The 25001-nt window shown below is 43.5% G+C and overlaps 2 protein-coding genes across 16 annotated transcripts in view; one reads left to right on the top strand and one right to left on the bottom strand.

Moving 5' to 3' along the window:
* Positions 1–2070: 2070 nt before the first annotated feature.
* On the bottom strand, positions 2071–4536 carry LOC125115682 (translation initiation factor IF-2-like). Its single transcript, XM_047760043.1, has 2 exons — positions 3489–4536; positions 2071–2174 (listed from the first exon to the last, which is right to left on the bottom strand). The coding sequence occupies exon 1, from the start codon at positions 4534–4536 to the stop codon at positions 3583–3585; it is 954 nt and encodes a 317-aa protein (XP_047615999.1). The 3' UTR covers positions 2071–2174; positions 3489–3582.
* ATXN2 (ataxin 2) overlaps positions 4535–25001 on the top strand; it is a 119802-nt gene continuing 99335 nt past the window's right edge. For all 15 annotated transcript variants that reach the window (XR_007132159.1, XR_007132158.1, XM_047760033.1 and 12 more), the window contains exon 1: positions 4535–4746. Coding sequence is in view for 13 of the 15 variants with exons in the window: in XM_047760033.1 (XP_047615989.1) it covers positions 4535–4746 (212 nt within the window). In the remaining 2 variants the exon portion in view is untranslated. The remainder of the gene's footprint in view (positions 4747–25001) is intronic.

The raw sequence follows: 25001 nt of genomic DNA, 5'->3' as shown, positions 1-25001 counted from the left end.
TTGGATCCTGTGTGGCTGTGGTGTAGGCCTGCAGCTGCAGCTCTGATTTGACTAGCCTGGGAACCTCCATATGCTGTGGTGCAGCCCTAAAAAGCAAAAAAAAAAGAGTTAAAGTTAAATTTACCATATCACCCAATATTCCATTACTAGGTATCTACTCAAGAGAAATGAAAACATATGTCCATGAAATGTTCATATCAGCATTATTCGTAATAGCCAAAACCCTGAAACAATTAAAATTCATATTTGTGAATAGATATGAAAAATGTGGTATAGTCATCTCAGTATCCTCAGGGGATTGGTTTCAGGAGCCCCATGGATACTAAAATATGAAGATGCTCAAGTCCCTTATATAACATGGTATAGGAGTTCCTGCTGTGGCTCAGCAGGTTAGAAACTCATTTTGGATCTCTGAGGATGAGGGTTGGATCCCTGGTCTGGCTCAGTGGGTTAAGGATCCAGTGTTGCCACAACCTTCAGTATAAGTCCCAGATGTGGCTCAGATCTGGCATTGCTGTGCCTATGGTGTAGGCTGGCAGCTGCAGCTCTGATTCGTCCCCTAGCCTGGGAACTTCCATATGCCACAGGTGCAGCTATCCAATAAATTAATAAATAACAAAATGGTGTAGTATTTTCACATAACCTACAAACATTCTCCTGTATACTTTATTTTTATTTTATTTTTTGCTTTTTAGGGCGGCTCCTGTGGCATAGGGAGGTTCCAGGCTAGGGGTGGAATCAGAGCTACAGCTGCTGGCCTATGCCACAGCCACAGCAATGCAGGATCCAAGCCATGACTGTCACCTGGATCCTTAACCCACTGGGTGAGGCCAGGGATCAAACTCGCAACCTCATGGTTCCTAGTTGGATTCACTTCTGCTGCGCCAGAAAGGGAACTCCCATCTCCTGTATACTTTAAATTGCCCCTAGATTACTTATAATACCTAATACAATGTAAATACTGTGTAAAAAAAATAAATACAATGTAAATACTATGTAAATAGATGCCAGATCTTGGCCAATTCAAGTTTTGCTTTTAGGAACTTTCAGGAATTAAAAAAATTTTTGATCTGGAATTCCCATTGTGGCTCAGTAGGTTAAGAATCTTACCAGTATCGCAGTTCTCGTCGTGGCTCAGTGGAAACGAATCTGACTAGGAACCATGAGGTTTTGGGTTCAATCTCTGGGCTCCCTCAGTTGGTTAAGGATCCGGCATTGCCATTAGCTGTGATGTAGATCAAAGACATGGCTCCAGATCTGGCGTTGCTATGGCTGTGGCTGTGGCTGCCAGCTGTAGCTCTGATTAGACCCTTAGTCTGGGAACCTCCATATGCTGTGAGTGCAGCCCCAAAAAGCAGAAAAAAACAAACAAACAAACAAAAAACCCCCCAAAAAGCAAAGAATCTTACTAGTATCCATGAGGATGGGGGTTCGAGCCCTGGCCCCCCTCAGTGGGTTAAGGATCCGGCACTGCTGTGAGGTGTGGTGTAGGAAGCAGATGGGTCTCAGATCTGGTGTTGCTGTGGCTGTGATATAGGCCAGCAGGTGCAACTCCGATTTGACTTTTTTTTTTTTTTGGCTTTTTGCCTTTTCTAGGGCCACTCCTATGGCATATGGAGGTTCCCAGGCTAGGGGTCTAATTGGAGCTGCAGCCACCAGCCTATGCCAGAGCCACAGCAACGTGGGATCTGAGCTGCATCTGCGACCTACACCACAGCTCATGGCAATGCTGGATCCTTAACCACTGAACGAGGCCAGGGATCGAACCCACAACCTCATGGTTCCTAGTCAGTTTCCTTAACCACTGCGCTACAATGGGAACTTCCTGATTTGACTCTTAGTCTGGGAACTTCCGTATAACATAGGAGTGGCCTGAAAAAGTTAAAAAAAAAGATTCCATCTGTGGTTGGTTGAATCCAAGGATGCACAGATTCCATCGATATGGAGGGCCAACTGTATATCCACACAATGGACTACTACTCAGTAATAACAAGGAATGAAACACTGATCCATGCTATGACATAGATAAACCTCAAAAACATTATGCAAAGTGAAAGAAGGCAAAGAACACATTGTAAAATTCCATTTATATGAAATGTACACAATCGATAAATCCACTGAAACAGAAAGCAGATTGAGTGGCTGTTGGGGCTGAGGATGGCAACCAGGAATAACTGCAAATGGATATAAAGGATCTTTTTAGGGTGATAGAAATGTTTTGAAATTAGTGATGGTTGCACAACCCTGTAAATTTACTGAGAATCATCGAATCGTATACAAAATGGGTGAATTTCATCTCAACTAAACTGTTAAAATATATTCTTTTTTTTTTTTTTTTGCTTTTTAGGGTCACACCGAGGCATATGGAGATTCCCAGGCTAGGGGTCCAATTGGAGCTATAGAAGCCGACATACGCCACAACAACGGCAACTGACCTACACCACAGCTTACAGCAATGCTGGATCCTTAACCCACTGGGGGAGGCCAGGGATCGAACTTGCAACCTGATGGTTCCTAGTTGGATTTGTTTCCAATGTACCACAACAGGAACTCCCTAAGATATATTTTCAGTAATAACAGGTGAAAATGAGCTTTCTCACTGCAAATGAAATCAAGTTCAGCTATGTCAGCTTCAGGCCTTCTTAGTCCATTTACTTTTTTTTCTCTCATCTCTCTGGAATTTGGTCCTAACATTGAATTCTGGGAACTTGTTCCCAGATATGGGTGTCAAATCATTAAGCCGGAGAAAGTTGATTGTATTTCTATTATGGTCCTTCTATTTTTTTTTTTTTTTCCCCTCATCTGGTTTTTAGTCTTAGTTTCCTTTGGGTTAATTTTTAAAGGATTGTGCAACTGTTGGCTTAAAAGAATGCTACTCTTTCCCCCCCTCAAACTCCTTTTAACCTCAGATGGAAGATAAATCTGATATCCCACTTTTCAAGTGTTTGCAGAATATAATAATCATTTTTGCCCAGACTGTGTAGGAGACTAATTTCAATTTGGCTACTGGAGGCTCATGGCTTAGTCATTTTCCAGGTTTTTCTATGTCTTTGCCTTTATCTGAAATTTTTGGGAGATTGAGGTAAATTTTGTTATTCCCTTTAGTAATTTCGCTTAAAAAAAACCAAAAACCTAGATTCTTCACACAAAAAGAGCAAAATTATCTACTTGCTTCTAGTTTAACGTCAATACATTAAAAACAAAAAGCAAAACCAAAAAACCACGTACTATGCTGGCCACTAAGCTAAGTTAAAGTAAAACTTCTAAAGGGGCGAAGGTTTAAAGTTTGCATATTCTTGTGAGGCCTGTACTGTCTCCACTCAAGGAGACCCCATTATCCATAGGTCTACCAATCACATTTCCTTTTGAGTCTCATGAATGAGAAAAAAGTTCAAGTGAGAGCAAATGGCTTCAGATGAAGATCAGATACCCCAAAGAGTTTTATGGTTACAGTGTTGCTGGGGTTGAAAAAGTGGGGAAAGGCTAACCAGATGTACGTGGCCGCGGGAAGTCGATCCAGGGTTCCAATTCTGATGGTCTAGGCAAGGAAAGACAGGAGAGCCTGTCTTTGACACCCAGCTGTCACAGCGAACACCTACTGTGTGCCAGGTGCCGGAGATACAAAAAAATCATGGGATGCTTGTGTTCTAGGTGCTTTATATGTAGCAAGACACAGTCTCCGTCCTGAAGACACTCGCAGGTCACTCGAGGTTGCATCAGGTGGGGGCAAACACGCATTCTCCCAACAGTCTGAGAATGCAGAACACTTCGGAGATTAGGCCGGCCCTGCAGGGGAAGACAGACACGCCCTCTCCGAAGGGCAGACCCGCCTCGAGAAGGGCGGACCCGGGCAGGGACGGCAGCCGGGCCCTCGCCCGACCCCCGCGAAAGCAGCCCAGCGCAGCGCCCGCTCCTCACGTGTCCCTCCCGGTCCCGGAGCCGCCTCACGTTCTGCTTCCGTCCGACCCTTCCGACTTCCGGTAAAGAGTCCCCATCCCGCACCTCCGCGCCCACCCGGCATCGCCACGCGGTACCTCTGTGTGCCTGGCCCCCGATGCGCTCGGCGGCCGCAGCTCCTCGGGGCCCCGCAGCGGCCATCGAACCTCGTCGCTTCGCCGCGGCCAGGTGGCCCGGGAGGCGCTCGCTCCCGCGGCCGGCGCGGCGGGGCGGGCGGGGCGGCAGCGGCGGGGCTCCAAGACCGTATCCCTCCGCCGCCCCTCCCCCGCCCGGCCCCGGCCCCCCTCCCTCCGGGCAGCGCTCACCTCCCTCCGCCTCAGACTGTTTTGGTAGCAACGGCAACGGCGGCGGCGCGGCCCGGCCCGGCTCCCGGCGGCTCCTCGGTTTCGGCGGGCCTCCCCGCCCCTTCGTCGTCCTCCTTCTCCCCCTCGCTCGCCCGGGCGCCCCCCCGGCCGCGCCAACCAGCGCCTCCTCGCTCGGCGCCCGCGCGTCCCCGCCGCGCTCCGGCGTCTCCTCGGCGCGCCCGGCTCCCGGCTGTCCCCGCCCGGCGTGCGGGCCGGTGTATGGGCCCCTCACCATGTCGCTGAAGCCCCAGCAGCAACAACAGCAGCAGCAGCAGCCCACGGCCGCCAATGCCCGCAAGCCTGGCGGCAGCGGCGGCCTTCTCACGTCGCCTGCAGCCGCGCCGTCGCCGACCTCGTCCTCAGTCTCGTCGTCCTCAGCCGCGGCTTCCTCCTCCTCTACGGTGGCGGCGGCTAGCGCAGGCGGCGGGCGGCCGGGCCTGGGCAGGTGGGTGTCGCGCCCCAGTCCCCTCCGCTTAGGGCCTGGACCAGCCTGGGCCTCGCGTCCCCTCCCCCGCGGCTCTCACCGCCGTCCCCGCCCCGTGACCGGCCGGGCTTGAGGGGGGCGGGGTGGGCTGGGGGCCCGCAGTGGGGGGTGGGGCTCCTGTCTAGATCCTGGAGGGTTGGGTGGGGGGGCGCCGGGGAGACCCCTCTGGGAATGTCAGTCAGTGTCCTGCCTCGCGCACCTTCCCCACCCCTCCCCCAAACGGTCAAGATGGAAGGACTGGGCAGCCTCTCTCTCTCCATTTAAGTGTTTGGGAGGGGTTCACAGGTCTCAGCAATTGTCAACCCATGTTCACCTTGTTTAAGCCTCCTTCCCACCCATGCGGGGGGGATGCTTGGGCAGTGCCCCCACCTCCAGCTTAAATATTAGCGTGGAAAGGTCTTAAGGTTTAGATTTCTGTCTTCCGAAACTTGCCAACTCCCTCATTGGGGAATAACGAGGGAGGGGGGAAAGTTAGGGCAGCGCCCCCCCCCCCCGCCCCGCCTGTTAAAGGGGCAGCCACAGGCTCATCTGGAATCATTAGGGTCTGTCCAGTCTATTTACCCACCTCCCTTCCTGCCCAGAGAGAGATCGAAGGAGCAGGTTGAGGTGGGTGGGCAGTGACACCCCCCGCACCCTTGTCGGTTTAAGTCTAAAGGCGGCGGCGGGGGCTCCAGAACTCCTCTGGAATCCTTGGGCTCTGTGCAGTCTCCTGCAGCGTTCCGCCTTCCCCCACCTGAGGAGGGGCTGGGGAGTGCCCGGCCCGTTCCCGGCCTCCCTCCTACCCCCGCAAGGCCTCGCTGGCGCGGGTGGTGGCAGATCCGCATTGCTGTTCCGAGGCTGCTGAGGAGAAGGCGCCTTTTAATACTGGTGGGCGAGGGCCGGACCCAGGCGTGCGCCAGAAGCTCAGGCCGGATTGGGGACCTGGAGGAGAGGTGGTGGTGGCGGCGGGGAGCGGGCACGCTGTGTATTTTTTCCCAACCCTTGCCCCAATTTTCGAAATTTCAAGAGGAGAGGGATTGCAGTTGGGGACACGGTGGGGTTCTGGAAGGCAGAAATGCGGGTGTTTACTTTGTTGTCTCCCCCGACTTTCCCCCATGACCCAGGTTTATGGTAGAGACTGGGGGCTCAGTGTTGTCTCAGCTAACCGGGTCTGGCTCTGGAGGGTGTGTGTGCGGGAAGGGAAGGCCAGTTGTGGGTATGTGGTGGGGGGGGGGGGCGGGGGTGGTTGTCAGTTCGTATTTCACGAACCAAGAAAATGCTTAGTGTTCCGGTGGGGCAGCAAATGTCAATAGACTCCATTCCATTGTGGCCAGTGTCCTTAACTTGGGGAGTGCCGCCAGAGCTCACCAAGGGCACGCAAGTCCATTTCCCCTGTGCGCAGAGCCCATCCATGTTGCTGGCACTGCCATGCCTCTCTTAGGCCGGGTTGGATGGCACCTTATGTGAGGGTCCTCCTTAAATAGATTTCCTGGGCTTTAGAAGGTGAGGTAGGGGGATTTTTATCATGCAGAGTTTTCTTTTTGAAATCAAGTCTTTTTAACAGTCATTTTCAAAGACTTCCATTTTTATTAGAAGTTATCCGTCTAGATGAACTGGAGCTGATTGTTTAAGGAATTCTGCCTTCATTGTGGGGGGTAATTGGAAACATTGGGTTTTTTCTTACTTCCAGCCTTCCTCCCAGTCCTACAGTTTCTCCTTTGAAGCATCTACAAATGCTGCCTAACAAAACTAGTTCAAATGAAGTGCTTATTTTCCCAGCTTTGTCCATGTAGGATTCTGAAACCTGTTTTCCTTTCTCAGTGGCATCTGCAGTTAAAAAAAAAAAAATTTAAATACAATTTTTATAGAAAAGGAAGCACTGTTTTTTTTCTTGGGATCAGATAGAATCTGGCACATATATTCAACTTGTTCAAATAATTAAAGGTTAAAATGAGATTTTCAGAGTGGTTTGATCAAAAATATTTGGGATGTCTTAGTACCACAGATCTTTTTCCTGTTCCTTGAGACTTCACACAAACATTTAAGGTTAATTTAGATTCTTGCGTGCTTTAAGTTATTTTACCTGAGGCATAAATTATAGACCTTACTCTTTTTGATAAATGAAGTTTTGCTAAATGTATTGATGGGGTTTATATTGTGTGAATTTTGTTCTCGTACATCTCTTTAGATAATGTACTTGGAGAATTCCTTTCAATTTTGAATCACTTATTGGGTTCCTTGTATATCAGTGATAATTTTTGGAGTTTCTTGCCTTAATGTTTGTATCAACAGTTAAAATACTTTTCTGGGACCAAAGGTGAAGGAAGAAAATGCACCATTGGGTTTGACATGTTTAGAGTCAACAGGATACTCTTAAAAGTCTAGACATCTGTGTTTTTCATTTTTATGTAGTTATAGTGATTGTGTATGCTATTTTGTGTTCAGCTTTTTTCTTGGAACACTGTATCGTAAATTTTCTTTCTGGGCTTCTGCTTAACCATTATGTTGTGGGGATTTGGGTCTTCACATTTTCGCTGTTATAGATAATGGTACAGTAAACATTTTTATACTACTAGCGTTTTGCTTCAGTCTATTTCCTTAGAGAAAGTTCCCAGGAGAGGCTTTAGTAGGTCAAAGGGCTTCAAGTTTTTATGACTTGCTAGCTCTTATACTCTTCAGAAGATTTGTGTTTGTTTCCAAAGCCCAGAAGGTAGCTCTTACAGAATAGTTTCTTTGTAGATTGTCAGACACTTTGGGGGATTTTTTCAGGTAAACAGTTGCATTTACTGTGAAGTGTGTACATAATTAAGTGCTTTTGTTACTTGTTTGTCTTTGAATTTGATTTCTCTGAAGATTTAATGAAATTATGTGTGTGTGGGTTGTTTGAAAACTGTAACTGTTAATACTAATGTTATATCTATTGTGCTGATACTTCTGCAGAGTAAGTAGAGGAATAACAGTTATGAGGAACTTTTTAAAACTTTTTTTGTTTGGTTAATCTTCCTCATTCATCTAAAAGTATTTTTTACTAGCTGCTAGCGTATGATCAAATGATTTTTTTGGTAACTTTTTTGGTAATTTCACAGCACTATTGAGAATTATCACTGGTTAGCTATATCTCTTCCTGCTGCACATTACCTTCCCTGTTTAAAAAAATGTGTGTGTGTGTATAGTAGGTTTACAATCCTATTACCATATTCAAGATCCTAAATAATATAGTCTTTTTTTTTTTTTTTGCAATTTCTGGGGCTGCTCCCGTGGCATATGGAGGTTCCCAGGCTAGGGGTCTAATCAGAGCTGTAGCCACCAGCCTACGCCAGAGCCACAGCAAGGCGGGATCCCAGCCGCGTCTGCAACCTACATCACAGCTCACGGCAATGCCGGATCCTTAACCTACTGGGCAAGGCCAGGGATCGAACCCGCAACCTCATAGTTCCTAGTTGGATTCACTAACCACTGAGCCACGATGGGAGCTCCCTAAATAATACAGTCTTAGAATTTCTTTGGATACAGGATAAAGTGTGAAAAAACTTTCTTAATAATTTTCAGCTTAGTACTTTTACTGCTTCTTTCTCTTAAGGCATCACAACTTAGAAATTATGCTGCAGCTCAGTGTAATTGTTCATCATGTTTCCATTTATGTATTGGTGAGGTGTTTGTCTCTAAATTAAATATCTTACAGCCTAAAAAGATCTATATTCATTCAACACTTAAGTTTATTGAAAATCTATATAGAAGGGAGGTGTAGATTCTTGGGACTTTATCAGTAAATAAAAGATAGTTGCCCTTTTTTTGTTTCATTCCAATGTGATGAACCAGACGGTAAACAAGAGACATTAAATTAGCAAACTGCATATATTAGATAAAAGCTATAGGATTAGAGGAGAGCAGAATAAGGGCATGATATGGGAGTGTGGGGGAAGGGAATGGGTTGTAGTTTTAAATGGGTTTGGGAGGTCTCATTGAGGAGGAAACATTTGAGCAAAGCTTTAAAGGTGAGGTAGTTAGCCATTTGCTTTTTATCTAATTAATCATTTGGCCCCATGTGTAATTTATTTAAACTCTATCCTTTGTTAATTCATTCTGTTAATGTGGATATTGATAATCAAATTTGAAATTGGGCCAAAAAATTGACATTTAGGTCATTGGAGGTAAAATGTAGGTGGCTGTTAAAATAGGTACATTTTTGGTTTTGTCTGTCTTTCTTCCTTTCTTCCTTCCTTTCTTTTCCTTTCTTTCCCACACTTGTGGCATGCAGAAGTTCCATGGAGCCACCAGGGAACTCCACATTTTTGGTTTTCTCTTGGGCTTTTTTACTTTACCTAATCAGTTAATTTTTCATTCCAAGTACCTAGAGAAAATACAGTTAAGATAAACCTATAACAGATTGCTTATCTTTAACAGTTAAAAGTAAGCCTATAGTTGCTTGAAGATTTTGCATTCTGAAAAGTCAGCACATTTCATGGTATCAGTCATAGTGTTCCTTTTTTGGTTAAATGTAAACTTGTATTTCTCTAATTAGACAGTTATACTCTTACACAGGGGATGTTAACTCATATCATAGCTATTTAATAGCCATATGTTTCAACTTAAAGGAGGATTTGATTTTTTTTCTTTTTGTAAATAGCTACAGCTGTATTAGAACTTATTTTCACCATTACAGTATTTTTAAACCTTCAAAAGGACTTTAAATTTTTTTAAGGTTATTTTTCCCCTAGAATTGTAATTTTCTGTTTTGGCTAGATAGTATTTTTGGTATTGTTTTAAAGATTTAAGCTTGAACAAAACCTTGTCTTAGTATCCACTTCAAATGATTGTGATAATCTAAACGAAGATATAGTTTATTAGGCCTACCTGCATCTGTGTTTTTTTTAATTGAAAGTAGTGGCTTTTTTTTTTTTTAAAGCACATTGGGTCATCTATGACTGTTATCATAGCACGATTTTAAGAGGTCCATACAGTGGTCTTTTTTTTTTTTTTTTCTCCTGCTTTGCTTTTTAGGGCTGCACCCGTGGCATATGAAAGTTCCCAGGGTAGGGGTCCAATCAGAGCTATACCTGCCAGCCACAGCCACAGCAATGCCAGATCCAAGCTGTGTCTTTGACCCACACTACCGCTCACAGCAATGCCGGATCCTTAACCCACTGAGCCAGGCTAGTGATGGAACCCGCATCCTCATGGATCCTAGTTGGGTTTATTAACCACTAAGCCATGAAGGGAACTCCTACAGTGGTCTTTTTTAGCAAGAGTTATTAAAAGTAATTCTGTTGTGGTGCAGGGGATTAAGGATCCGATGTTGTTGCTGCTGTGGGATGATGGGTTTGATTCCTGGCCCAGGAACTTCACATGCCATGGGTGCACCCCCCCCCCCCAAATAAATCCAGAATTTGAAATATAGATACTTTTGACCCTTAATCTCTGCTAACATAACTTATGACTGGAAATAGTTTGGCCTACATCTTAATGTGTTTTTTGATATCCTTAAAGTATACTTTTCTACTCAAAAATAGTTTCATATAAGATTTCCTGTTGTGGCTCAGCAGGTTAATAACTGAACATAGTGTTCCTGAGGATGTGGGTTTGATCCCTGGCCTCACTCAGTGGGTTAAGGATCCAGTGTTGTCACAAGCTGCTGCTTAAGTTATGGATCTGGCGTGGCTGTGGCTGTGCCTGTGCCTGTGCCTGTGCCTGGCAGCTGCAGCTAACGTTTGACCGCTAGCCTGGAAACTTCCATATGCCGCAGGTGCAGCCTTAAAAAGAAAAAAAAAGTTTCATGTATGTCCATATATATGGAATTTAGTGCTTTGGGCTGTATGGACATATATAGAATGTGTCCACACTGCTTATAGTGTTAAGAGATAAGAGATACTTAAGTCAGTGTCCAGATTCTTAAAATAAATAAACTGAGAAAGGTTTTTATGCAATTATTACCTCATTTATATTTGACAATTGTCTCATAAGTTGAAAGACAGTAAGTTTTAAGTACTTATTTTAGATGAGTGCAGAGAATTAAAAAATAAACTCCTTTAAAATTAAAATCTAGGAGTTCCCCTCGTGGGGCAGTGGTTAATGAATCCGACTAGGAACCATGAGGTTTTGGGTTCAATCCCTGGCCTTGCTCAGTGGATTAAGGATCCGGTGTTGCCGTGACCTGTGGTGTATATCGAAGACACGGCTTGATTCCTGCATTGCTGTGGCTCTGGTGTAGGCCAGCAGCTACAGCTCCGATTAGACCCCTAGCATGGGAACCTCCATATGCTGCAGGAGTGGCCCTAGAAAAGACTAAAATAAAATAAATTAAAATCTACTAGAAGTTCCCATTTGGTTCAGCCGGTGGCAAACCAGCTAGTATCCATGAGGAGGATGCATGTTCAATCCCTGGTCTACCTTTGGTGGGTTAATGATCAAGCATGGCTGTGGCTGGCAGCTGCAGCTCAGATTGGACTCCTAGCCTGGGAAGTTCCATATGCTGTAGGTATGGCCCTAAAAAAGACCAAAAAAAACCAACTACAGTCTTTCCTTCGAGATAGAAAACTTTGGTGTACCTTTTTTCAGACTTTTTAGAAACACATATATGTTAAACAAAATGGAGTCATGGTACATATTGTTTTGGATTCAGAAGTATATATTTTAAAATATTTATTTTTCCCCTAAAATTGTAGAATTTTAGACAGAAAATCTTACCTTAAAGTAGAAGGAAAAAAGCCCTAAGCTTTGAGAGTAGAGGGAGAGTTCCCAGCGTGGCCCAGCAGTTAACGAATCTGACTGGCATCCACAAGGATGCAGGTTCAATCCCTGACCTTGTTCAGTGGGTTAAGGATCTGCCTTGAGCTGTGGTATAGGCTGCAGACAGGGCTCAGATCCTACGTTGCTGTGGCTGTGTTGTACGTCGGCAGCCACAGTTCCGATTCGACCCCTGGGAACCTCCATATGCCGAGAGTGTGGCCCTAAAAAAAAAAAGTAGAGGGAACTTGCCCAAAGCAACATATTTGTAGAATTATGTTACATCCCTCTTTTAAATAAATGCAGATATAGGTATAAACAAGATCATGTTGTTTATTTTATTGTATTGTTTTCTTTTTTCCTTTCAAGGCTGCACATGCAGCATATGGAGGTCCTGAGGCTAGGGGTCACATCAGAGCTGCAGCTGCAGGCCTATGCCACAGCCACAGCAACACTGGATCCTTAACCCACCGAGCACGGCCAGCGATCAAATCTACATCTTTACAGGGACTATGTCGGGTTCTTAACCCACTGAGCCATAGTGGGAGCTTCCATGCTGTGTATTTTAATACACAACCACAGACAGTCCTTGTCCTTCAGTCTGTCTTTTGTACCCTTGAGTTTGGCTCAGTAAAATAGAAGGTCTAATTCCTTATTTTTTTTTCAAATATAGTGTAAAATCTTATACTTAAATGTTAAGTCTTTTTTTTTTACCTTTTTTTGGCTGTGTCTGGTGTGTGGAAGTTCCTGGGATGGGTTGTTGAACCCAAACTATGGCAGTGACGCAAGCTGCTATAGTGACAACACTGGATCCTTAACCTGCTGTACCACAAAGGAACTCTGGTTTTGATTTTTGGGTTTTTTTGGTTGCCCCATGGCATATGGAGCTCTGGGGCCAGGGATCAGATCAGAATCACAGTCACAGCCTAAGCTGCAGCTGGCGGCAACAGTGAATCCCTCTTGAACCCATTTCCCAGCAGCTCCCAAGACTCCATCCATCTCATTGTACCACAGTGGGAGCTCCCAGTTTTTTTTTTGTTTTTTTTTTTTTGGTCTTTTTGCCATTTCTTGGGCCGCTCCTGCGGCATATGGAGGTTCCCAGGCTAGGGGTCAAATCGGAGCTGAAGCCGCTGGCCTACACCAGGGCCACAGCAACGCTGGATCCGAGTCGCGTCTGCAACCTACACCACAACTCACGGCAACGCCGGATCGTTAACCCACTGAGCAAGGGCAGGGATCGAACCCGCAACCTCATGGTCCCTAGTCAGATTCGTTAACCACTGCCCCACGACGGGAACTCCCAGTTTTGTTATTTTTAATGGTTTAGTATTGTTACAGATCTGGGCTGTTTATTTTTATTCATTACTTTTGGGGGTCGCACTTGAGGCATGTCGAGCTTCGTGGGCCAGGATTGAACTAACACTGCAGTTGTGACCTACGCCATAGCTGTGGCAACGCCATATCCTTAACCTGAAGATCTTGGGATCTTCCTATTTATGAAAATTTGCCACAGTTATTAACCTTGAGTTTTATTTGCTGAAAATTATTTGTAGTTGTATTCATGTGAAAAATTGAAATTCTCTTTAAAATAACTCTCATGTAGATGGCTTATGCTTAAGCCTTGAAATACAATCAAGTGGCTATAAAATAGCAATTTCATGCCATGATTAATAGCTAGCTGCATATTGGGAACTAGGTAAAATGGCATGCTATAATGGAGTCTTTGTAATTCTTAGCAGTTTGTGGTATGTGGCTTATTTTTATTAAGTGTATCAGAACTTTAGAATGTCCTCTTGAAAGTATTACCTTGAGAGGCTTTAGTGTTTGTGTTGTCAATGTCTTTTTTTTTTTTTTGCTTTTTAGGGCCATACCCGTGGCATCTGGAAGTTCCCCAGACTAGGGGTTGAATTGGAGCTGCCAGCTGCCTACCGGTAGCACAGCCACAGCAACAAGGGATCTGAGCCACATCTGCCACCTACACCACAGCTCATGGCAACACCAGCTCCTTAACCCACTGAGGGAGGCCAGGGATTGATCTTCATGGATGCTGGTTGGGTTTGTTACCTCTGAGCACAACGGGAACCCCAATGTCAGATTTTTGTTGTTGCTGCTGTTGTTTTGTTTTTATGGCTGCGCCTTTGGCATGTGGAAATTTCTGGGCCAGGGATTGAATCCAAGCCACAGCTACAACCCACGCCTCTGCAGCAACTAGAGCCACTGCAGTTGGATTCTACCCAATGTGCCACAGTGGGAACTCCCAACATCAAATATTTTTGATCATATTGCTTTTTATAAGTCGCATCCTAAAAAATATTGTTAGTAATCTTTGTAAGTAGTCGAGTAATCTTGATTATAGTTTGTTGTAAAAAGAGGAAAAGCTGGTTTTGAACCAAATGATGCATTCTTCCTTTGGGGCTCATAAAAAGCATTTTTTTGTGAACCTTGTATAGTTAACTATTTTCACTCCTGAAGCATACTTGAAAATCAAGTAGATAAAAAAAAAACGTAAGGTCTTTACATTGACGCTTGTGCTGATTATAGAAAGGGGAGTGCTTCAGGGCTTCCTTTCTTTTCACTTTATGCATGATTCTGTAGAGCTTGCTCTTTTGATTTACAGATTGCAAGTAAGAATGATAAAACTTTTAGGGGCCAACATATTGATAGCAATAAGAAGTAATAATAGTGTGATAGAAAGTTAAGAGATGCGAAAATTATAAAAAACAGATACACGAGCTTAAAAGTTTACCATTGTGGGAGGTGTTTTTTTTTTTTTTTTCTTGTCTTTTGTCCTTTTAGGGCTGTACCTGCTCCATATGGAGGTTGAATCAGAGCTGTAGCTGCCGGCCTACACCACAGCCACAGCAACGCCAGATCTGAGCCGCGTCTGCGACCTACACTAAAGCTCAGGGCAACGTCGGATCCTAACCCACTTAGTGAGACCCGCAACCTCAGGGTTCCTAGTCAGATTCGTTTCCGCTGCGCTGCGATGGGAACTCCCATTGTGGGAGTTTTGACTGTAAGTTCATAGCTCCATGCCTTAGTAGACCCCAGAGACAATACTATTTTATGGCATAATGTAATTAATTGATATGTTCATAATGGTAATGTAAGACAAGGTTAAATTATTTTTCATATCTTTCAAAGAAATGTATTTCAAGTGGTAGGTCATGACCCCTTAGTAGATTTGTAAAATCACTTTAGTGGGTCATGACAAGCTTTTTTTTTTTTTTTTTTGTCTTTTTGCTATTTCTTTGGGCCGCTCCCGAGGCATGTGGAGGTTCCCAGGCTAGGGGTCGAATCGGAGCCGCAGCAACTCGGGATCCGAGCCGCCTCTGCAGCCTACACCACAGCTCACAGCAACGCCAGATCATTAACCCACTGAGCAAGGGCAGGGACCGAACCCTCAACCTCATGGTTCCTAGTTGGATTCGTTAACTACTGCGCCACGACGGGAACTCCTTGACAAGCATTTTTTTTAAAAATGAAAAAGGAGTGAAAGATATTACAATGTATTGTGTTTTAAGGAACTTCCTTTTCGGTTAGTATATGTATACTGTTGCAATTTAAGCTGTAGTTTTTCATTGATGTAATCAAAATCACTGATTTAGAGGCACCAAGGTTCAGTAAAAGGATTGAGGAAGAGTTTTGCAGTTATATCTACACTAGGGTTGCTAGATTTAGGAAGTAAAAAATAGAGGATGCCCACTTAAACTTGAATTTCTAATAAACAGTGACTAATTTTTTCGTATAAATAGGTCCCAAATTGCAATTATTTAATTTATTTGAAATTCAAATTTAATTGGGCATTCTTTATCTAGTAACCCCAGTCTAGGCTAGAATGGGGTTCACCTCTTGGTGACTAAAATTTAAGCTCTGTTCCTTTTTTTTTTTTTGCTCATAGTTGTCTCCCAGTCTCCTGGACCAGTGCTTGGCACTTACTAAGTGCACAGATGTTTCAGTGAATGAATGGGCACATCACTTTTAGGCTCAGTTTCTGTACTTATTAAAAGGGGAAAAGAGGAGTTCTTGTCGTAGTGCAGTGGTTAACGAATCCAACTAGGAACCATGAGGTTGCGGGTTCGATTCCTGCCCTTGCTCAGTGGGTTAATGATCTGGCGTTGCTGTGAGCTGTGGTGTAGGTTGCAGACGTGGCTCGGATCCCTTGTTGCTATGGCTCTGGTGTAGGCTAGTGGTTACAGCTCCGATTAGACCCCTAGCCTGGGAATCTCCATATGCTGAGGGAGTGGCCCTAGAAAAGGCAAAATAAATAAATAAATAAATTAATAAGTAAGTAAAAGGGGAAAAGAATTCCTTTCTTAAAAAGTAAAATAGGGAGGAGTTCCCATCCTGGCTCAGTGGTTAATGAATCCGACTAGGAACCATGAGGTTGCAGGTTTGATCCCTGGCCTTGCTCAGTGGGTTAAGGACCCAGCATTGCCCTGAGCTGTGGTGTAGGTTGCAGACGCAGCTGGGACCCCGCGTTGCTGTGGCTCTCGCATAGGCTTGGCGGCTACAGCTCCGATTAGACCCCTAGCCTGGGAACCTCCATATGCTGCAGGTGCAGCCCTAGAAAAGGCAAAAAGACAAAAAAAAAAGGGGGGGGGAGTTCCTGTTGTGTCTCAGTGGAAATGAACCCGACTTGTATCCATGAGGATGCAGGTTTGATCCCTGCTCAGTGGGTTAAGGATCCAGCATTGCCATGAACTGTGGTGTAGGCCACAGACGTGGCTCGGATCCCAAGTTGCTGTGACAGTGTGCGTGGCAGCTGCAGTTTTTTTTTTGGTCTTTTTTTTTTTAAAGCTATTTCTTGGGCTGCTCCTGTGGCATATGGAGGTTCCCAGGCTAGGGGTCGAATCGGAGCTGTAGCCACCGGCCTACGCCAGACCCACAGCAACGCGGGATCTGAGCCACGTCTGCAACCTACACCACAGCTAACGGCAACGCTGGATCGTTAACCCACTGAGCAAGGGCAGGGACCGAACCCGCAACCTCATGGTTCCTAGTCGGATTCGTTAACCACTGTGCCACGATGGGAACTCCCACAGCCGCAGTTTTGATGCAGCCCCTAGCCTGGGAACTTCCGTATGTCACAGGCGCGGCCCTAAAAAGACTGGGGGAAAAAAGTGAGATACTAGAGAATTCTTTTGTGACGCAGCACATTAAGGATCTGCCATTGTCACTGCAACAGCTTGGGTGGCTGCGGTGGCATGGATTTGATCCCTGGCCCAGGAACTTCCATATGCCATGGGCATGGCAAAAAAACCCACAAAAAGTCCCAGAAGGTGAGATACTAAATTTTATTACATTTTTTTCTTGGCACATAGTAAGTTCTCAGTATTTAGATGTATACAAATTTGGAGTTGGAAGTGGCTCTGGTTCGGTTCTTACTCTCTTTACAGATGAGGAAACCATGGCCACGAAGATTATTTGTGCCAAGGTTCTCTCATTATTGGCTGCCTAGCTGGCTTTAGAATCTTGTTTTCTTTTCTTTATATTGTAGCATATTTCTTAAAAACTTGTTTTTAGGAATTCCCATCGTGGCGCAGCGGAAACAAATCTGACTAGGAACCATGAGGTTGTGGGTTCGATCCCTGGGCTCCCTCAATGGGTTAAGGATCCGGCATTGTGGCGAGCTGTGGTGTAGGTTGCAGACGTGGCTCAGATCTGATGTTGCTGTGGCTCTGGCGTAGGCTGGCAGCAACAGCTCTGATTAGATCCCTAGCCTGGGAACCTCCATGTGCCACAGGTGCGGCCCTAAAGAAAAGACAAACACAAACAACAAAACTTGTTTTCTAAATTTGTTATTCACTTAGAAATCTGAGACCCACTTGTCCAGAAAAAAATTTCTAAGTGTTCCAATTAGCAAAGACTGTACTATTTTTTTTGGGGGGGGGGTGTTTCTAGGGCCACTCCCACAGCATATGGAGGTTCCCAGGCTAGGGGTCTAATAGGAGCTGCAGCCACCAGCCTAAGCCAGAGCCACAGCAGTGCAGGATATGAGCTGCATCTTCGACCTACACCACAGCTCACGGCAACACTGGATCCTTAACCCACTGAATGAGGCCAGGGATCGAGCTTGCAACCTCATGGTTCCTAGCTGGATTTGTTAACCACTGAGCCACAAAAGGAACTCCCTCTACTATTTTTTGTTTATTGTCATATTTAAGTGGAAGAGTGTCTTTTTAGTCCTTTGATTTAGGAACTAGAATCCAAAATGAAGTTCCTCCGTTTCTACCAGGCATTCCTTTTCTCTGTGACTATTCCTTCCTGTTCCTTAACCTAGCTGGCAAGTAGGTTTCACTTTGTATGATAATTATAGTTAGTTGGTGTGTTGTTTGGAGGATTCTGAGATTTGGTTTGTCTTTAGAGAAGAGATGTAGATAGAGAAGGCTTAGGGTGAGTCTTTGTATCATGGGCACCAGTGGGTATTTGTTGACTATAGTTTAGCAAACTTTCAAATTGATGGTCGTCTTCTTGTCCAGATACTTTCTACATTCTCCATAGCCGTAAGAATCTTCTCCAAACATCTTTCACTGTTTACCAGTACTATTAAGAAAACTTTTTTTTTGGCTATGCTTGTGGCTTGTGGAAGTTCCCAGGTCAGGGATCGAACCCATGCCATAGTAGTGACCCAGGCTGCTGTAGTGACAATTCTAGGTCCTTAACCTGCTGTGCCACAAGGAAGCTCCTCTTAAGAGGTTTGCATTTCTAGCTGAATCAGATCTAGACTATTCAGACTGTTAAGCCCCCAAGGACTGTACACACTGAATTCTTCAGAATAAATTATGTCAATCTAGTCATTCTCTTAAGCATAGTTTTTTGGGGTCTTTTTGGTCTTTTTTAGGGCTGCACCCATGGCATATGTAAGTTCTCAGACTAGGAGTTTGAATCAGCCACAGCCGCTGGCCTGCACCACAGCAACAGCAACAGCAACACCAGATTTGAGCTGCATCTGCAACCTGCACCATAGGTCAAGGCAATGTCAGATCCTTAACCCACTGAGCAAGGCCAGAGATCAAACCTGCGTCCTCATGGATTCTAGTCAGAATCGTTTCCACAGAGCCACGATGGGAACTCCAAGCATAGGTTTTTTTTCAAGGGCTTGGCACAGATCCTCTATTGCACAGTGTCTCACCATATTTACCCTAGGAAAATGGGATTCCTCCTGTAGCTTTTGGGAGGTATCATTCCTGCGGCGTTCAGTGGAGAGTGTCTTGTATTTAAGTGCAGCAGTTTCTCCACTTACAACCTTTCTCTTTTGAATGAACTCTAAGAGCAGAGCTACACCACAGAAAAAAAAGGGGGGGGTTAATCCCACCAACAAATGACCTTTTTAAGAATAATTTATTTTGGGGGGGGTTATGGTTATTTTGCAGTCAGTTATTCCTGTCATTTAAAAATTCTCTGTATGATTACTGCATTTGAGCTTAGTTTATTGTTGTTAAAGCTATCATTTTCAGCAAGTCCAGCAGCAGTGAGTATTGATAGTGCCCATTAGAAGAAAAAACATTTAATTTTGGTAGAATTGAGAGGTTTTAAAAATTTAAAGTCATAGGAACAGGACAAATTATTCTGAAGGACAGAGAGCAAAAAGCACCATGTTTATTTAGTCAGTAATAATCAGTAAAAGATAAATTTTATTGGAGTAGAGTTGTCTTAGAAAGTTGTATATGAGTTCCTGCTGTGGCATAATGGGGTTGGCGCTGTCTTTGCAGCGCCAGCACACGGGTTTGATCCCTGGCCCAGCCCAGTGGTGAAAGGATCCAGCGTTGCCGCAGTGACATAGCTTGCAACTGTAGCTCAGATCCGATCCCTCGTCCCAGAACTCCATATGCCCCGGTGCGCCCCCCCCCAAAAAAAAGTTTTATTAGTTTCAGGTGTACAGCAAAGTAAATCAGTTATGTGTGTGTGTGTATTCCTTTTATACACACATACACATATATATATACTCCTTTTCAGGTTCTTTTCCCATATAAGGTATCACACAGTATTGTGTAGATTACCCTGTGGTATACCATAGGTCCTTGTTGACCATCTAATGTGTTTTTGTCTTTTAAAGCCCACATGCATGGCATTTGAAAGTTCCCAGGTAGGGGCGAATCAGAGCTACAGCTGCCAGCCTATGCCACAGACACAGCAATGCAGGATCCAAGCTGCACCTGTGGCCTACACCACAGCTTATGGCAACTCCAGATCCTTAACCCACTGAACGAGGCCAGGGGTCGTACTCACGTCCTCATGAATACTAGTCAGATTCATTTCCACTGCACCCTTTTAGTGTACAGTTTTTGAGTTTTGACAAACATACAGTCATGTAGCCACTACCACAAACATAGTATCATCCCATAAATTTTCATTGTGCTCTTTTTCAGTCGGCCCCCCTTCTCCAAGTGGACAGTCACTGATCTGTTTCCTGATATTATAGTCTTGTCTTTTCTAGAATGTCATATACATGGTGTGATATAGTATACAGTCTTTTGTGATTGGTTTCTCTCATGTAACATTATGCTTTGAGATTCATTCATGTTACTGCATGCAGTGTTTCTTCCTTTTCCTTTCTGGGTAGTATTCTGTTGAATGCATGTACAGTGTTTATGAAGTGATGGACTTTTAAACCCTTAGCAGTTTTTGGCTATTATGAATAAAGTTGCTATGAATATATATGTACAGGTTTTGTGTGGCAATAACAATTTCATTTCTCTTTGTTAAGTACATAGAAATGGAATTGCTAACTTGTATGGCATGTATTTATTTATTTATTTATTTTGTCTTTTTGCCATTTCTTGGGCCTCTCCTGTGGCATATGGAGGTTCCCAGGCTAGGGGTCTAATCTGAGCTGTAGCCACTGTCCTACGCCAGAGCCACAGCAACGTGGGACCCGAGCCACGCCAGCAACCCACACCACAGCTCACAGCAATGCCAGATCCTTAACCCGCTGAGCAAAGCCAGGGATCTAACCCACAACCTCATGGTTCTTAGATTCCTTAACCACTGAGCCACGATGGGAACTCCTATATTTATTTAATTTTAAAAGAAATTGCCAAACTGTTTGCTAAAGTGACTATACCACTGTGTATCCCTCTCAGCAATGTGTGAGGTTTCTAATTGCTCTGATTTCTTGGCAACACTTAGTATGCTAGTGTGTTCTGTTTTGTTTTTCTTTGCTTTTTAGGGCCGCACCATGGCACATGGAAGTTCTCAGGCCAGGGGTCAGAATTAGAGCTACAGCTGCTGGCCTATGCCACAGCCACAGCAATGGGGGATCCAAGCTGCTTCTGTGACCTATACCTAGCTCATGGCAGTGCCAGGTTTCCGACCCACTGAGTGAGGCAAGGGATCGAACCTGTATCCTAATGGATACTAGTGGATTCATTTCTGCTATGTCACAATGGGAACTCTCTGATAGTGAACATTTTTTCGTGTACTCATTTGCCATTTGTTTATCACCTTTGGTGACAAGACACTACTTTCAATCTTACTTGTTTGAAAGTAAAGGAGCTTCTGAATTTGCATTGCCTGCTTTCTAGATTTAGAACATCTTGAGGATGGAGGTAAGTGCCTTGTACCACTTTGTCTACTTAGTAAGTGGTAAATTATTTGTTGATTATATGAGTACTGGTTTCATTTTTTTTTTTTAACTTTTTAGGGCCACACCTGTAGCATATGGAGGTTCTCAGGCTAGTGGTTGAATCAGAGCTGTAGCTGCTGGCCTGTGCCACAGCTACAGCAACACTGGATCTGAGCTGCATCTGCAACCTACACCACAGCTCATGGCAATGCCAGATCATTAACCCACCGAGCAAGGCCAGGGATTGAACCTATATCCTTATGGATACTCGTCCAGATTAGTTTCTGCTGAGCCATGATGGGAGTTCCAGCGCTGGTTTCATTATTAAGCAGACGGATTTATTCTGCCAAGGAAGAGTTGTCATCTCAAATGGAACATAGCATTTATTTTATAGTCATACTATAGTTAATCTTTTTCAGTACCTTCTGTTTGCCAGGCTCTGGGATTATAGTGGTAAACAAGCCAGATGAGATCACTCCCTTCCTGAAGCTTACATACTGGAACAGCAGACAAGGCAGAAAGTTCAAACCTTGCTATCCCATGATATGTTTGAATTGCTAATGCTTAGCATGCTTCCATCTTATAAAATATTGGAAAGAAGACTTTTAGATAAAGGGGGAAGAAAGCTTTTTGCTTTTATCTTAGGCCCCTTATGAGTTGTCCAGTAGGTTGCTAGGGGTATTAATCCTTTCAGTGGGGGTATTAATCCTTTCAGTGCTTTTGGGATAGGCACTGGCTAGTCACAGAAATCAGTGTGTTTGAGGAGCCTCCTGGTCTAAGCTTGTGAAAGCTGATTAGGGTCATGACTGAAAGGGAGAAGGAAAACATTTATTGAGTGGATCTACCATGAGCTTCCTATTCTGCTAGGGCGCATACATACATTATATACATGCCCACACTTTTTTTTCTCATTTGATTATCACAAAATCCTATTAGATAATCTGTTGCCCTGTCTCATTTTACCCATGAGGAAGCAAAGGTCCAGAGAGGCTAGGTGATCTGTTTAACTTTACTCAGCTAGAAAGAGGCAGAGATGGAATGACTTACTATTGTTGTATATAAGATCTTTGAAAAAGTATATGCAAATGAGAGTAGGAGAAATCTGGTGATGGATTTAAGGAATGTTACAATTAGTTTCTTATTTTAATTGACCAGGAACTTGAGTGTCAGCTTCACTGGGTGAGGGAATTTATGTCAGCAGGTTCCTTAAGGGTGACAGTTGTAAAAGGAATTTGCAATTGTGACAGGTAAAGGAATTTAGTTAGTCATGGTCTGTAAATATTATAGGAAGTCTGCATATTTTTAACCCAGTGTAAAAGGTTAGAAAATAAATGAGAATTCCTATTTATTGTAACACCTGTTTTTCCTTTGTAAAACACTTGAGGAAAAAAAAAACTACCGTTTCTGAGCCAAGTGGAGATAGTAGCCATTTTCCTGAAAAGTTCAGATATGTATGATGTGAAAACAGTTTATAGAGAGCTTTCTATTTATATAATGATAGTTAGCATTTACTTTGTGCCTATTAGGTTTCAGGAACTGTGCCAATTACATTACTTATATATCCTTTAATTCTTAGAACTCTGCCTGTCAGGTTGGTAGTGGCATATCCATTTTACAGATGAGGAAATGGTGGCTCAGAGAAATTGAGGAACTTACCCAAGGTCAAAGAGCTAGGAAGTGATGAAGCTGAGATTCTAACCCTGTAAGACTTCAGAGCTTTTGCTTTTAATGGCTGTGCTTCACTGCTTCTAGTTTAGCTTTTGACGAAAGCAGATGAAAATCAATGAAGAAAACAATTCAGTCATTGTTAGCCATAAAATAGCTTCAGTTAGCCAAATTTAGTCTTGGCAGTTCTATCTATAATGCTGGATCCAAAAGCTTATGATTTTTATTTTAAAATTTGGAAACAGTGTTATAAATTGTGATTAGTTTTCTGCACTTAGCAGTCAGTTGTTACCTGTAATTAATTTGAACTAAATATCACTGTACTATATCATAGGATAAAAACGCATTTTTGGCTTGATCTAAGAAACCAAAAGCCACTTAATGTTTCTGTAGGGAAAATAAAGTGCTAAAACCCACTTCTCCACTTTCCCTGTCTTGGTCATGTTGAAGGCTTCATAGCCCTGGGGCTTGAGGAACACACTGAATCAACACACTTAGTAAAACTTCAACAGGACACATTAGTCCTCCAAAAAGAAGAGATTAAATAGGTAAAGAAATGATTCCTGTTCTCTGAGGCTTTAGGGAAGTTCCTGGCTATGCTGCAATTATTTATACGGGCCAAATAATCATGTTAGGCAATCACGCCTTTTATTTTTTTTCCATTTTTGGCTCCCCTGAAGCATCTGGAACTCTGGGGCTGGGGATCAGATCCTAGCCAAAGTTGCAACCTAAGCAGCAGCTGCGGCAACACCAGATCCTTAACCTACTGTGCCAGGCTTGAGATAGACCCTTTGTTCCCAGGGCTCCCAAGACGCCACCTATCCCATTGTGCCACAACAGTAACTCCACATTTTACCCTTAATTACTGCAACAAATTAACTTTGTCCACCCAATTTTACCTGACCCTCTTTTTTTTTGTTTTTTGTTTTTTTCTTTTTTGGCCACACCTGCAGCATTCGAAGTTCTTAGGCCAGGGATCAAACCCAAGCGACAGTAGCTTTTTGACAATGCTGGATTCTTAACCTACTCAGCCACAAGAGAATTCCTGTCTAGCCTTCCTTTTGCTATTAGATTGAAACTTTACTTTTGTTGGGTCACCCTTCTGCTCGAAAACCATCCTTTTCTCAAGCCTGAAGTTCTCTTTAACCTTCAAGGCTTTCCATAATCTAACCAAGGCCACATACAGTCTTTTTTTTTTTTTTTTTGCATATTCTATTTTTAAAAACTTTTTAAATAAAAAACGTTTTTAGCTCTGGGCTATATAAAAGCAGACTGCAGGACCGTGGGCATTTTGCCAAACCATTTTATCATTCTGGTTATGTTTTTCATTCACTTTTTAAAACATGACCTCCATTTAAATCAGCATGGTCTCCTTTTCTCATTGCCTCTAAAGGTAGCAAGTTCATCCTTGACTCCCTTTTGGCTTTTCCATCATTATTCTTCTTTTCCACATCCTCATATTTATCCTCTAAGATTTAGCTTAAATCATTCATGAAACGAATTCTCATTTATTTTTCTGTTTATTAACTCCTGTAGAACTCAGCTTGTCCTATATGTTACCTTTCTTATTTAAGAACATGTTCCATGTTTTTTTCCTTGGTAACTTGCTATAAACTACAAGAATAAAACACATTTCCCCTCAAACTGTTTTCTAGAGAATGCCTAAAGTTACTATTGCTCCTCCCCTAGATCTGAATTTTATAGTTCACCTCTCATTTGAGATCATCATGACTCATCCTTTTTATTTTACACAGGAGCAGGAACTTTAAATGACTTGTCCAGAACACAGTTTATTTAGCACCTTAGGCCTTTTCTTTCTGACTTCTAGCAGGTTATTTCACTTTTGCTTGAGTTTCTCTGTGAAATAGGAATGATGAGGATTAAATGAATTATGTGTGTGAAGTGTTTAAATCACTGCCTGGCATGTGGTACACTGCTCAATAACTTTCAGCTGTTAGAGTTCTCCTGCTGTGAAACATTAAGGGAACTTCCATATACAGTGGGTGTGGCCAAAAAATTTTAAGAAACTTTGAGCTGTTATTAGCATGTTATTAGCATGTTTGAAAATCAGTGAACAAGTTAAGACAGAAAACTGTGTGTTGATGGGTTTGGGGAAGTGTTCTATTTAGTAGAGGCAATTTAGCATTTTGTTGAGTTTATATGTATACTGTTGATTAATTCAGTAGAAGTTTGAAGCTGTCAGACTGGGATAGTTAAAAGATGAGTAAAACATCTCTGCATCCAAGTTACACAGAGTGTGTAGTGGGGAAAGGCAGGCGTG

This window comes from Phacochoerus africanus, chromosome 15, assembly GCF_016906955.1.
Source record: "Phacochoerus africanus isolate WHEZ1 chromosome 15, ROS_Pafr_v1, whole genome shotgun sequence".
NCBI lineage: Eukaryota > Metazoa > Chordata > Mammalia > Artiodactyla > Suidae > Phacochoerus > Phacochoerus africanus.
Note: the sequence above shows the minus strand (reverse complement) of the source record. Positions and strands in the feature narration are given on the sequence as shown.

Excerpts from the sequence above, each read along its gene's own strand:
- LOC125115682 (XM_047760043.1), bottom strand. The coding sequence starts at position 4,536 with ATGGTGAGGGGCCCATACACCGGCCCGCACGCCGGGCGGGGACAGCCG.